Below are 14,146 nucleotides of genomic sequence, written 5' to 3'. Positions count from 1 at the left end.
CCCCGAAAGAAAAAGAAATTGGATGAACAAAGTACGGTTCTAGAAGAACCTGATAGTGAAAAATGTCTGAAAGAAAACATAGATAAAGATGATCCAGATGACGAGAAGGGAACAGAAAAGTATGAGATTTCCATCAACTACGCCCGAGATGAAAAGATATGGATCAGAAATAAGATAAAAGATGTTGATGGAATGTTCTCCTTTTCTGTGTCCAAAGAGATCGATCATGAAAATGATGATCCCGATCCAAGGTCCATTTTAGAATGTCAAAAAAGACATGATTGGGAGGAGTGGAAGAAGGCCATTCAAATTGAATTACTCTCCCTGAATAAAAGAAATGTCTTTGGACCTATAGTCATAACGCCTGAGAATATAAATCCTGTTGGGTATAAGTGGGTATTCGTGAGAAAAGTAAATGAGAAAAATGAAGTAACACGATATAAAGCCCGATTAGTTGCCCAAGGTTTTTCTCAGAGACCGGGAATTGATTTTGAGGAAACGTATTCCCCGGTAATGGATGCAATTACGTTTAGATTTTTGATGAGCCTAACGGCGTCTAAAAATCTTGAAATGCATCTCATGGACGTTGTGACTGCATATTTGTATGGATCGTTGGATAACGATATATACATGAAACTCCCTGAGGGATTGAAAATGCCAGGGGCATTGAAAGAAAAATCCAGGGAGATTTGTTCAGTCAAGTTACAGCGATCACTTTACGGATTAAAGCAATCCGGACGCATGTGGTACAATCGCTTAAGTGAATATCTTTTGAGTAAAGGATATGTGAATAATGCGATATGTCCATGCGTTTTTATAAAGAAATCGTCATCTGGCTTTGTGATCATTGCTGTATATGTAGATGACCTGAACATAATTGGAACTCAAAAGGAGGTTGATGATGCTCGAACTCATATGAAAGAGGAGTTTGAAATGAAAGATCTCGGTAAGACAAAGTTTTGTCTTGGGCTCCAGATAGAGCATCTCCGAGAAGGAATATTTGTGCATCAATCAAACTATACGAAAAGGTTATTGAAACGCTTTCGTATGGACAAAGCAACTCCTTTGAGTACTCCAATGATTGGTAGAACTCTCAATGTTGAGAGTGATCCTTTTAGGCCCTGCGAAGATAGCGAGAACATATTAGGTCCAGAAATACCTTATATGAGTGCTATCGGTGGGCTGTTATATCTTGCAAACTGTACCAGACCAGATATAGCTTTTGCTACTAATCTACTGGCGAGATATAGTTCTGCTCCTACTCGCAGACATTGGGACGGAATAAAGCATTTATTTCGTTACCTCCAAGGTACAGTTGATTTAGGGTTAATGTATTTTAGAAAACCCGAGTTTGGTATAGTTGGTTTTGCAGATGCGGGATACTTATCAGATCCTCATAAGGCTCGATCGCAAACCGGCTATGTTTTTACCATTGGTGGAACCGCGATCTCTTGGCGGTCCCAGAAACAAACTCTGGTTGCGACATCTTCGAATCATGCTGAAACTATTGCACTTCACGAAGCATGTCGAGAATGTGTGTGGCTTCGGTCAATGAGTCACCACATACAAGAATCAAGCGGAATAGTCAACGAGAAAGAGCCAACGAAAATATTTGAAGATAATTCGGCTTGTGTTGCTCAACTCAAGGAAGGCTACATTAAGAACGACAGAACAAAGCACATCCCTCCAAGATTTTTCTCGTACATAAGGGAGCTCGAGAAAAATAAAGAAGTGGACATTAAATATGTACGGTCATGCGACAATCCAGCTGACTTGTTCACAAAAGCTCTTCCGACTACAACGTTCCGAAAACACGTCTATAGTATCGGAATGCGGCATTTGCGTGACCTGTGACAAGAAAGCTAGATCCACTATTCTCAGGGGGAGATTACGGGCAGTGTACTCTTTTTCCCTTGTCATGGTTTTTGTCCCAATGGGTTTTTCCATGAGTAGGTTTTTAACGAGGCACTACGTAATACAAGATGAATAATCAAGGGGGAGTATTGCAAAAGATGATTATTCATCATGAAAACACTTGTCTCACTTCCATCAAACGTATGTGATTAGTATCACTATACATGTGTCTACATCACATATTTTCTTTTATAAAATATCTGAACAAGACCGACTTACTCATGCTATAAATAGGAGTGTGATGTGCAAAATGAAAAAGTCAATCATATAACTCTCTCTCTCACTCACATCTCACGTCCATCTCTCTCTCTTTATTACTCAGAAATAAAGATATATAATAATACTTATAAACCTTTTATCTCAGTTACTATTATTCAACAAATTTTATTTTTTTAGATATCTTTTTTGATTGATTTGTTTTCTGTTTCTTAGTATCACGAAAAACTTTACACTATTTTTTCCTAACAGTATATTATTAACATTTTCTATGATCCATAAAATTAATGAATATATATATACTATTCAAACTGAATCAAAATGGATAACAGAACACATAAAATTTCACCGATATTTTGCCTATCTCAAAAATGTTATGTATTCTAGTTTTTCATAAACATAAAACATCCAAATCTTTATAATGAAAATGAAAGTTAGCCCAGATATCCGGTTGCACATAAGACTACAATAATGGATTTGTTATCGTATCATTATTTGTCAAATCAGCACTAAATGGGTTTATTATTCAATTAGCAACTGCCATTTGCTGGCATCACCATTAGCCAATAATGGATTTGTAATCGTATCACTAATTAATTACTTGTTAATCGTATCATGGATTTTTTTTTCTTTTGCCAAACTAAGCGGACATCTGCTTGTCGTCACCTCCGATAAGTTCTTAAGAGCATGATCACTAGTGTAAGAGACAGAGTTTCTTAAATAACTTTTATTACTAAAATAATTATATAATTAAAATTTATTTTAATAAAATAAAATAAATTATTCACAAAAAAATATGTGGAGAAAAAATTAGAGACTAAGTTAAAAGATGTAAGAGACATCTCTTAAATAATTTAAGAGACATATTTTATTTTTCTTTCATTTTTTAATTTTTTTTTATATTTTAATAGCAAGAAACTAGCTAAAATTTTTGCATTATGTTCTAATGGTGGGGTAATGTTATCCATGTGTGTGTGTGACTTGCTGATACTCTAATAATTTTACCATATAGCTGTCATTTTCACTAGGTTGGAATAACCCACTAACTTTCGGGACTTATTAAAGCTTCAGACCATATGCCAAAAATATAAATTATGGGCTTAATTGAAATGGGCTGTAGTTTTATATATAGCTTTATATTTACTGTGATAGAATTATTAAATCAAGTTTTAACACAATAGTATGTTCTTTTCTTTGATAATACTGTATTTCGCATATATTTGTTATCAACAATATCACATTATTTTCTAAAAACGCAGATATATAATTTTCAAAAGAAAAAATCTTTGCCAGCTAGTATATTGTAAATAAAGATCTCAAATCTTCTCTATTAAAAGAGAAGTATCATTTTTATCTACCATAAAAAAGTCATACTAGCTTTATTAGGTCCATTTCATTTATTATATTTATTTAATTATTTACATTAATTTATTAAATATATAAAGATATTAATAATAAATCAATTTTAAATGTAAATTTAAATTTGATTTTTAGTTATAACAAAATGTTGAAAAAAAATCTAACCAAATTTTTCTAAAAATTTAAAATATTTTATTTAAATTAATACCATTGATTAATTTCGTAATTAATAATATATACTATTATACATTAATTTAAATAAGATTATTATAAAACAAAATAAAATAAAAATGTATGCTATTTTTCAAATTTTATAATTATATTCTATATCTTCTTTATTAAAAGAAATACCATAAAAATTCATACTAGGTCTATTTCATCAATTACATCTATTTGATTGTTTAAGTTAATCTATTTAATATATAACATTTCTAAAAAATCTTATAAATTATATAGATATTAATAAATAAATTTTAACTGTAAATTTAAATTTTATTTTTACTTATAACAAAATATGTTGGAAAAAATCTAACAAAATCTTAATAAAATTTTAAAATATTTTTAAATTAATGCAGCGATTGATTTCATAATTAATAATATAGTATTATTATAATATATTTACTTATAAAAACTCATAATATACTAAAATAAATAACATAGAAATATAAATTATGCTAAGAAAATATCAGTTCTATAGTATAACTAAATAAAATTTTAAAATGTATTGTATTCAGTCTGTAAAAATTAGAAAAAATGAAGGTGATTTTCAATTTGTTTATTTCATACTATGAATTTATTTTACCAAACTCGAAAATATATTAATATAAGATAACAATTAATAATAAAGTTAAATGTATAAAACAAATCATTATACATTATTAATATCGAATAATAAACATAACCAATAAAATTATAGATTTACACAATATATAACAATAAAATGTAAATTATATCTTTGAAATTTTTGCGATAATATCTGTTATATATTTATAAAATGAATAATCTAGTGACTAATTATTTTAACTAACCCACTTGTCTATCTGTCCCACTTGGGCATATTTTACCTCTATCTTATGCTCCTCAACCATTGGAATACGGAAACCACAATTACTATTCCTCATATTTATCTATTTAATTTATCATGATTGTATAAAGTTTGTTTAAAAAGGTATCTCTAAAAACATATATTTATATGAAAAAAGATAAAGTTTCAAAACAATACTACTTAAAAAAAAACAACCTAGTAAATTAGTTTTAACAAAAAAAACTAGTAATAAAAATTAGTTAGGCAAAACGAATTAATAAAAACAGGAAAAACACGTGGATCCACGTTTGCGTACACGTAAAAAAGACTTGTGTTTTCCTAATTCTTCTTGCCGTTGCGAACAAATTTTAGGCTCTAAAATAATTATTAATTTACATGATCGGACGGCAATAATACCACCGCAAGCTATCACGACGACCAATCTTAACACGTGTACGGCTAGTAACCATCACCATCTCCACATCTCTCCCGAGAAGTTGGGTTGTAATGCGTATTAATGAATATCTCGTGTACGTCCTGATATACGCTGACGTGTACGAGTCTTTTTCTATGTTTTTATTTTAGGAATTTAAGTTTACTATATAAACCCTTTTAGTCTCTCTGTTTATATTTCATTAAATTAAATTAATTAATTTTATTTCTGATATTTCTCTCCTCTCTGTTCATCAATGGCGATGAGGAAGCTTTTATCGAAGCGTATCTTCAACATCTCGAACCAATCGTCGCAGAGTCTAACGAATTGCCGCACATCGTCTTCTTCGGTATCCGTGCGAACCAGAATCGCTCCGGAGCCCGGAGACTCCGGGATCTCGCGGCGGTTCTTCCACAACACCGCCGTGATTAGGCCGGAGATGATGCAGATGCCGGTGGGAGGGAGCTTGGTCGAGAAGCTCCGCGAAATCGACGGTAGCAAGGATCGAATCCGATTAGACGGGATCGCTCCGCCGATGAGGGAGACGGCGAGTTTGACGGTGGAGGATACGAAGAAAGTTCTGAGAGCGGCGCAGATGGAGATGGTGAAGACGAAGCTTAGAGAGACGGGGAGAAGCTGGATGACGTATTCGGAGTTTGCTAGCGTTTGCGGTGAAGCTTCGTCGGATCCGGAGGACGGAGCTAGAATAGCGACGATGCTTGATGATTCAGCAAACGTCATCGTTTTGGGAGGTTCCGTTTGTCTTAGACCAGATCAGGTACTTTCCTCATCTTGTTACCTGTGAAATGAATCTCTGAGTGTGCAGCTGCTTGAACTGATTGGGAGAGGTTAAGGCTCTCTGAAAATAAAAAACATGAATTAGGTTTTCTTCTTTCGATTTTTGATCTTGAAGATACCGAAAACTGATACCTTTTTTCATGGGTTGTTGTATCTCTTTCTTTTGATCCCAATTCAACAGGACAACTCAAAACCAGAGTATCACGTTGGAGGTTCCCAAGTTTGACGTGGTGATGAAGAAGAACTGTTTCTACAGAGACCACCATAGCTTTTCTTTCCGTCCCTTCCCTAAACAAAACCATTGATACATAACCCAAAATGAAAACTAAGAGAGAGAGAGAGAGAGTTGGGAAGCTTTAGTATCGTTTGCTAACAGGTTTTGGGGGTGTTAGGATAATGAAAGTTGAAATCTTTATAGACCATATCATGGGGTAGGTTTTTTGTGTAGAGACTAGTGTTCTCTGGGCAGTAGTGTTCAAGATCTTCTTGTGTGGATTAACTGACCATAAGTTTATTGTGTGTGTGTTAGAGTGCAAAGTGTGTCCCAAAGAAGGTGTTAGAAGTCTTCTTTCACCCAGAAATTTTCGTTTTTTTTTCTTTTTCCCTTGTGTCTGATCAGGTCACAAAATCAATTTAAGGATTGCTTGTTTTGTGTTTTTTTTTTGTGTCTGTTTTTGAGTGCTAATTGTGTCCTAATGAAGTAGGTGGAGGTCTTGTTTTACCCAGACGTTTTCTGTTTTTCGTCCTTGTTTCTGATCAGGTTACGAAATCCATTGAAGGCTTGCTTCCTTTGCCAAAGATTCATAACCCAAACGACCCACGAAGGATCGAGTTGAAAGAGCTCGAGGCAGTTAAGGCAGTGATCGATGTGAAAGCGCACTCTTTGGTGCGGAGAGAGCTCTGGGCTGGTCTTGGTTACTTGATACTACAGACCGCAGGGTTCATGAGGCTAACGTTTTGGGAACTCTCTTGGGACGTGATGGAGCCAATCTGTTTCTATGTCACGTCCATGTACTTTATGGCTGGGTACGCTTTCTTCCTCAGGACGTCGAAAGAGCCTTCTTTTGAAGGGTTTTACCAAAGCAGGTTCGCGGCTAAACAGAGGAAACTGATGAGTCTTGATGAGTTTGATGTTGAGAGGTATCAAGAACTGAAGAAGCTGTTTTGCCCTAAGGCTTCAGATCGTGTTTCCAAGATTCTTGGAACTGCCGGGAGTTAAATTTTGAATTTTGTAGATTCAATGTTGTTGTCACAAATGGTGTCTGATTTTTCCCAACTTGAAGAATCCTACCAAGATAAGGGAGAACAAAAAAAAGATAAAGGTAGATGAAGTTCTCAAGTTTTCAGTTTTCCAAAAAAAGAAAAAATGTTTGCGGCTTTTGTAACATCAGGGAAGAGTCATGTTTCAATGTTTTCATTATGATCAATCTTATGTGTAAACATCTTGTAAATAAGTGTTCTTAATGTATACTAAAAAAATGTATTCATATTTCCACAAATTAAATTAAACTTAATCCTAACCTTGCCGTAACCAGAAATCTGAAGAGACTGTCAATGAAAATCTGAGTCTTGTAGGGAAGCCAGTAGCCTGCCACAAAACGCAAATAATTTCTCAATGAAGAAAAAATGTTTATCGGTATGAAAATTGAAGGATGAGAAATTGCAACTGGATTACCATTTACATTTGGATTTATGGTTTACTAATTATTATTTACTAATTACCATATACATATACATCACTGTTTTTTTAGAGCAAAAAAATGAAGTGATTTCTGCTGACATAACATTAATATAGTAAACCATAAATCCAAATGTAAATGGTAATCCGGTTGCAATTTCTCATCTTTCAATCTTCATACCGATAAACATTTTTATTATATTTTCTTTTAATATGTCTACATAAATGTTTGTTTATTATTTATGGAAAAATAATATTATTCACCTAAAATAAAGAATTACGAAACATATACAATACAATGCCATGTCAGCAGAAATCACTAAAGTGACTTCTCTTTTAATGTATAGGAATATATTTTTTAAATATAAACTAAAATAGTACATTTTATTAAGAATAATTATGCAAAACAACATTATACAGCTACTAAAAATGTTTCCTAACAATACCTAAATAAGTAGACTTTTTTTTTGTCCGCAAAAAAAAAAAAACTAGACTTTTGTTCTCGTCGTGAGAGATTGTAATTTTTCCGATTGCTTTGTTCACTTGTTTAGGGTTGATAATTTTAATTAAAAATAAAATAAATCGCCGTTTATGAAAGAGATTTACTGGTCTTAGAGTAGTTTACTGGTATGAGGTTTGGTAAACTGGGTTCTCTCTAGCGAAGGAGTATAAGAGAGAGAAAAGAGAGAAAAGAGAGAAAAGAGACGTCGGGGGTGGGAGAGTCACTTCTCCGGCGCGTGTCGGTGACGGTGGCTCTCCTTCTCTCAGTTTCAGTACAAGCGCAAGGCTGGGTGTCTCGTGATGGCGTCACTCGCCGATATACCGGCGGATCTGAATTAGGGTTTTGCTCCGGGAAGCTTCTCGGTTCGTATCGGGACTTCCAACGGCTACATCTCGTCTCTCTTTGGATTCGTGGTGAGGCGTATCGACGACGGTTCACGGTGACAGTCAGCTGTTAGATCCGGGAGGTGGAGGCTCCGAAAGCTCTACTATCGCCGCTAAAGATTCCGAGGAGCGGAGGCTTTTTCAGCTTTGCGCCGTCGTCAAGTTTCCGGGATGCAGAGGCGTGTTTTGCCTTGCGTCGTCGGCTTTGTTTTGCCTAGGAGATCTAAAGGTTTGATTTTATTTTTTTCGGCTTTGTTTTTGCGGTTTTAGTCTCGGTTTTTTGGAGGAGAGTCCGTCGGGGACGGTGGAAGCTCTCCGGTGTAAGGAGGACAGTGATTGTGAAGCTTTCTCTGGGGTGGTGGTGGTGAAAGATTACGGATGAGATCTCGCCAAGGCGATTGACGCTCTCCGATATTGAAACCCTATGAAGCATACAGTTGTTTACGGTGACGTCTAGACGGAACAAAGGAGTTCCGTTTTGGTCCGGGGATCTGTGTGTCGGATCTCCGGTTCGGTAATGGTGAAAGATGTGGTGACGCGACGTCTTCGCGACACGTGTCCCTCGTCGTCGAGGATGGCAACACGTGTCCGAGCAGTTTCAACGAAGAGATGTGCGAGACGGCGTCGGCTTTTGCGGGGGTGAGCTAGGGTTTTCTAAATGTGGGCTTGAAGCCCATTTGAAGAAAGAGTTGTATTGTGTGGCCCGGTTTGTTTGTGGGCTTTGTAATTTGTAATGGGCTCTGGACTTTTTATAATATTTAAAAAACTTTGACGGAAAAAAAAATGAAAGAGATTTCTAGTAGTTGGGCCATATAATAAATCAAAATATAGAAAAAGGAAAAACAAATATAAAAACTAAAAATTAAGAAATAGCCTCGAACGTTCTCTCTCCCTCTCTCAAGGTACACACACTATTTTCGTTTTCTGTAAGGATTCTGTTTTCTCACGATGTCATGTCTCCTCTTTACTCTCGTTCGAATCTCTTCTGTCTAGCGAATTTCTTGTCTTCCTGTTCCTTGTCTTGTTATTTTCATGTAAGTTTCCTCTTAATTTTGATCTAATCGGATAGATTTAGATCTATTTATCTTTATCAAATATAATCGCCAGATCTCTAAATCGGAGATAGAAAATTTAGGGTTTTGGTTTCAGGGTTTGTCCCAAGGCTTTCAATTGATTCTAATTATAATTTCTAGATTTAATTTTGATTTGTTTTATTTTGCAGTAACAGAGATCCAAATAGATGGAGAAGGGAGAGTCAACAAGCACGTCTTACTCCGACACCAACGGCTCAAACGAACCAGATCACGACTTCGAATGCAACATCTGCTTCGAGTTAGCTCAAGACCCCATCGTCACTCTCTGCGGCCACCTCTTCTGCTGGCCTTGCTTGTACCGTTGGCTTCACCACCACTCTCACTCCCAAGAATGCCCTGTCTGCAAAGCTCTCGTCCAAGACGACAAGCTCGTCCCTCTCTACGGCCGCGGCAAGAACCAAACTGACCCGAGAACCAAACGCTACCCCGGAATGCGGATTCCGAACCGACCAGCTGGTCAGAGACCCGAGACGGCCTCTCCTCCTCCTCAGCAGCCTCAGAACGACGCGGCGAGTAACTTTTTCAACTACGGGATTGGTTTGATGGGTGGGTTTATGCCCATGGCGACTACCAGGATTGGGAACTTCAGCTTTGGGGTTGGTGGGTTGTTGCCTTCTTTGTTTAACTTTCAGTTCCATGGGTTTCCTGACGCGGCGCTCTATGGCACCGCGCCGGGTTACCCTTTTGGTGGTTACCATAACGGTTTCCGTGGAGTTCCTGGTGGTAACAATGAACCGACGGCGCCTGGTGGAGGGCACCCAAGCGATGCAGCTCTGAAGAATATCCTCATTGTCGTTGGAATCTGCGTGTTCTTCTTCCTTTTATTGTGAAAACAGTTTGGTTTTTTTTTTATTATCCAGGTATGATAGTTGCAAACTCTCTTACTTGGTTTGAACAATGTCTTGTATATACGTTAAGGTAATAGCCTGAGTATGTGTCTCCTTTTCCTACGTTTGTTTTTTGCTATTTGAAGAAGATTACTTGGATCTTCTATACACAACTCTCGTTTTTAATCTTTGTTTGCTTTTGCGTTGTATCTGCATCTTATGAGAACTAGTTGGTGTGGAAATAACTATTGCATATTAATATATTCTTGCTTACAGACAGACTTTGAGAAGTCTTCTGAAACTGATTTCTGCTTTAGTACTTGCTGATAAACATCACTTACTCGCCCATGCCTTAAACAGTCTCTTTAGAACCTTTTAGTAAGTCATGAATCTTCTATTAATACGAATCCTGATCATTCACTAATACACTTGTATGGGATGTTTAGTTGAATAACTCTTTCTCTGTCTGCCTCATGCTCTTTCTTACTAAACTAAGTAGCTGTAGTAGATGCAGTGCTGTATGATCTGCTCATGTAATCTGATTTGATTACATTTTTTTAATCTGCAGACAACAAATGTCAATAGAATAATGGAGATTTGCTTTAGTGTTGTTCCATTTGATAGTGCAGACAAGAACGCAATGAACTGTTTATGGCTGGTGTTGGGACCTAGTGTTATAAATTTATAAGAGTAAATATGTTGGAAGTATTTGTATTAGACTCGGCATAAGAATGAAGTTACAAGATACACGATCATTTGCTATCTCTGTCCTAAAATTATCATAGAAATAATGTATTCATAGAGTTAAAGCTAAGTTTCCCCATTTTATTCTTCTATGGTTGAGATCTTGGTCGATTTCCAGTTCTGACCCTGAACTTGATCTTCGTAGGTTGATCTCCGGTTACCAATCCCGGTTTCCCACCATAGTGAGAATCAAGAAAGGATTAACCTTTTTTCCCATAGAAGTGGTCTTCACAACTAGTAGTTGTGGATATGGGCATAATCATTTTTGCAAGATTGAAGTTTTGCGTCGGTGGTAAATGACGGAAAGAAACTACCAGATGACCTCCACTAGGCTTTGATTAGTTACTGTCATAAACCCTGAAAAGAAGAAGAAACCAAAGCCTTGAGTTATCCTCTTATGTCTTCTTTGGCGTCTGAAAACAAAAGAAAGATCAATGTCAATATACATAAAAACTATATAATAAGTTGTTATCCGTTCCAATTATGTAACGAGACTAAAATATTCAATCAGCTCCGTGAAGAGACCCATTCCCCCACTTTCCTTCCTTTTGACTTTCCCCAAACAGTTGACTTTTTCCACACGTTTCCTTTAAATCCAGTTACAACCCTTACAATGAGATCTTGCAGAATCAAGAGGATGATCTTCTTCTTCATCATCCTTCTCCAATGTCTCTCCTCTTTCACAACCGCTCAACAGCCTTATGTCGGAACATCAACCACCGACTGCTCCGTCACCGATAACTCAACCTCTGTCTTCGGCTACTCTTGCAACGGCCTCAACAGAACTTGCCTCACCTACGTCATTTTCCGGTCAACTCCTCCTTTCTCCACCGTCACATCCATCTCTTCCCTCTTCTCCGTCGACCCCTCTCTCCTCTCTTCCCTCAACAACGCAGCAACAACCTTCTCCACCGATCAACAAGTCATCATCCCCCTAACTTGCTCCTGCTCCGGCAACTACTCCCAGTCCAATCTCACTTACACAATCCGACAAGGCGACTCGTACTTCCGCGTAGCGAACGACACTCTCCAGGGTCTTTCGACGTGTCAAGCCTTGGAGAGACAGAACAATGCTTCCTCTCAGTCTCTGTTTCCCGGTATGAGGATCCTTGTTCCTCTCCGTTGCGCGTGTCCCACGGCGAAACAAGTGGATGAAGATGGCGTCAACTATCTCGCCAGCTACACCGTTGTGTTCGGAGACACGGTGGATGTCATCAGCCAGAGATTCGGCGTCGAGACGAGTAAGACTTTAGAAGCTAACCAAATGTCTTTTGACGATGCTGGAGTCTTCCCTTTCACCACTCTTCTTGTTCCATTACAGAACCCTCCTTCAAATCTCAACTCCATGACTCCTCCTCCTCCACCTCCGTCTCCACCTCCTCCTCCGGTTTCACCAAATGGTAAGAAACAGAAGAGAACATGGGTTTATGTTCTTGTCGGAATCCTAGGAGGAGCTTTGGTTTTGAGTGTGATAGGTGCAGCCATGTTCTGTATGCTTAAGACGGTCTCAAGAAAGAAACAAGAACCAGACAATCTCGATAGCTTCACGGCCAAGAAAACATCAATCTCATATCAAGAATCTGACTTCGATCCGCTAGATGGATTATCAGGCATGGTGGTTGACACCTTAAAGGTTTACAAGTTCCACGAGCTGCAATCCGCGACGAGCGACTTCACATCCTCCAGCTCTATGGGAGGATCAGGGTACATCGGTAAAATCAACGGCGACGGTGCAATGATCAAGAAAATGGAAGGAAACGCATCGCAAGAGATCAACTTGCTGTCGAAGCTAAACCATTTCAACATCATCCGTCTCTCTGGTTTCTGTTTCCACGAAGGAGATTGGTACTTAGTCTATGAACACGCTTCTAACGGAACCTTAAGCGATTGGATCTACGCGAAGTCGTCTCTCTTGAGCTTGACTCAGAGGTTGCAAATCGCTTTGGATATAGCAACGGGGCTTAACTATCTACACAACTTCGCAAACCCTCCTTACGTTCACAGGGATTTAACAAGCGGAAACATCTTTCTTGACTCCGAGTTTCGAGGAAAAATTGGTAACTTAGGGTTAGCTAGGTCTACGGAGAGAGATGGAGATTACGTGTTGACCAAGCATGTGGAAGGAACAAGAGGGTATTTAGCTCCTGAGTATTTGGAACATGGGTTGGTCTCGACCAAGCTTGATGTTTATGCTTTTGGTGTTGTGGTCTTGGAGATTGTTACTGGTAAGGAAGCTTCTGAGTTGAAGAAAGAGATCGATGGAGGTAATGATTTGGAGGAGTTTTTGGTTAGTGGAAGCTTCTTGCCTGAAGGGTTAGTGAGTTTTGTGGTGAGATTGGTGATGGATTGTTTGAAGAGAGATCATTTGAATCGTCCATCAATGGATGAGATTGTTCTGTCATTGTCCAAGATCTTGACGGCTTCGAAAAGCTGGGAATCGTCTTGCTAAATTTAAGGCCCAATATGTTTTATTAGCCTTTTAGGCTGCATGTTAACCAAAAGGATTTTTCTTTTTGTTTGTTTTTAGAAGCTTATGTTCTTGTATTGGATTTGGTCAGAAAAATGTTGACTGGGTTTTAAGTATGAATTTGGTTGGCTACACTTTGGGTTAATGAATTTTGTAAATAGCAGAATTTTAATAATCTTATAAAAGGCTGTAAATTAAAAAAAAATATTACGAAAAACGCTGAATAAAAATGTAATAAAAGGATAAAACATTATATTGTTTACTAAAAATTGTAATGGTTTTAAGTGTTGGATAATTAGTTGATTTTCAATAGGTTAAATCTTTAAAATAATTTGGCAATGCTTGTAAGTATTACCATCAGTTGATGAAAAATATACAACATAGATATTTTTTGTTGTTAAAACAATTCTTCTATGTGAATATCACCGTGGGAGCTCGTCTTTGCGGATATATTCAGTAGATAGTCCATCTTATGTGTGGACTAGTATTTCAGCTGCATAAAAATTACTGTTTTCGGGAATCAGATAAAAAATTCGTTCGGAATATGAGGTCAATGTGTGGGAGGATCTTTAGATCTCAACCTCACCAACTAGGCCGGCTAGATCTTTAGCTCCATTCTTGCACCCGCGAATGCGAATCAGTGATCTGATCAACGGGGATTTGAAGAAATGGGACTGTTGAATTACTGGATAATTATGTTGTTCAAA

The 14,146-nt window shown here is 37.3% G+C and overlaps 3 protein-coding genes across 5 annotated transcripts; all 3 read left to right on the top strand.

Moving 5' to 3' along the window:
• The first annotated feature begins 4,488 nt into the window (after positions 1-4,488).
• Positions 4,489-7,233, top strand: LOC106352857 (calcium uniporter protein 2, mitochondrial). Its single transcript, XM_013792496.3, has 2 exons — positions 4,489-5,724; positions 6,505-7,233. The coding sequence occupies exons 1-2, from the start codon at positions 5,203-5,205 to the stop codon at positions 6,961-6,963; spliced, it is 981 nt and encodes a 326-aa protein (XP_013647950.2). The 5' UTR covers positions 4,489-5,202; the 3' UTR covers positions 6,964-7,233.
• A 1,891-nt stretch (positions 7,234-9,124) lies between these two features.
• On the top strand, positions 9,125-10,507 carry LOC106352855 (E3 ubiquitin-protein ligase RNF185). Of its 3 annotated transcripts, none has more exons than XM_013792498.3 (2): positions 9,125-9,209; positions 9,530-10,507. In XM_013792498.3, exon 2 carries the CDS (start codon positions 9,548-9,550, stop codon positions 10,229-10,231), a length of 684 nt encoding a protein of 227 aa, XP_013647952.1. In that variant the 5' UTR covers positions 9,125-9,209; positions 9,530-9,547; the 3' UTR covers positions 10,232-10,507. The 3 variants fall into 3 exon arrangements, with proteins under 3 accessions (XP_013647952.1, XP_048633634.1, XP_013647951.1); XM_048777677.1 differs by having other exon boundaries at positions 9,129-9,341; positions 9,538-10,507; XM_013792497.3 differs by having other exon boundaries at positions 9,146-9,341.
• A 246-nt stretch (positions 10,508-10,753) lies between these two features.
• Positions 10,754-13,571, top strand: LOC106352853 (lysM domain receptor-like kinase 4). Its single transcript, XM_013792495.3, has one exon. It carries the CDS (start codon positions 11,370-11,372, stop codon positions 13,419-13,421), a length of 2,052 nt encoding a protein of 683 aa, XP_013647949.2. The 5' UTR covers positions 10,754-11,369; the 3' UTR covers positions 13,422-13,571.
• The last annotated feature ends 575 nt before the right edge of the window (positions 13,572-14,146 follow it).

The sequence above is a fragment of the Brassica napus genome, chromosome A4 (assembly GCF_020379485.1).
Source record: "Brassica napus cultivar Da-Ae chromosome A4, Da-Ae, whole genome shotgun sequence".
Classification (NCBI taxonomy): Eukaryota; Viridiplantae; Streptophyta; class Magnoliopsida; order Brassicales; family Brassicaceae; genus Brassica; species Brassica napus.
Note: the sequence above shows the minus strand (reverse complement) of the source record. Positions and strands in the feature narration are given on the sequence as shown.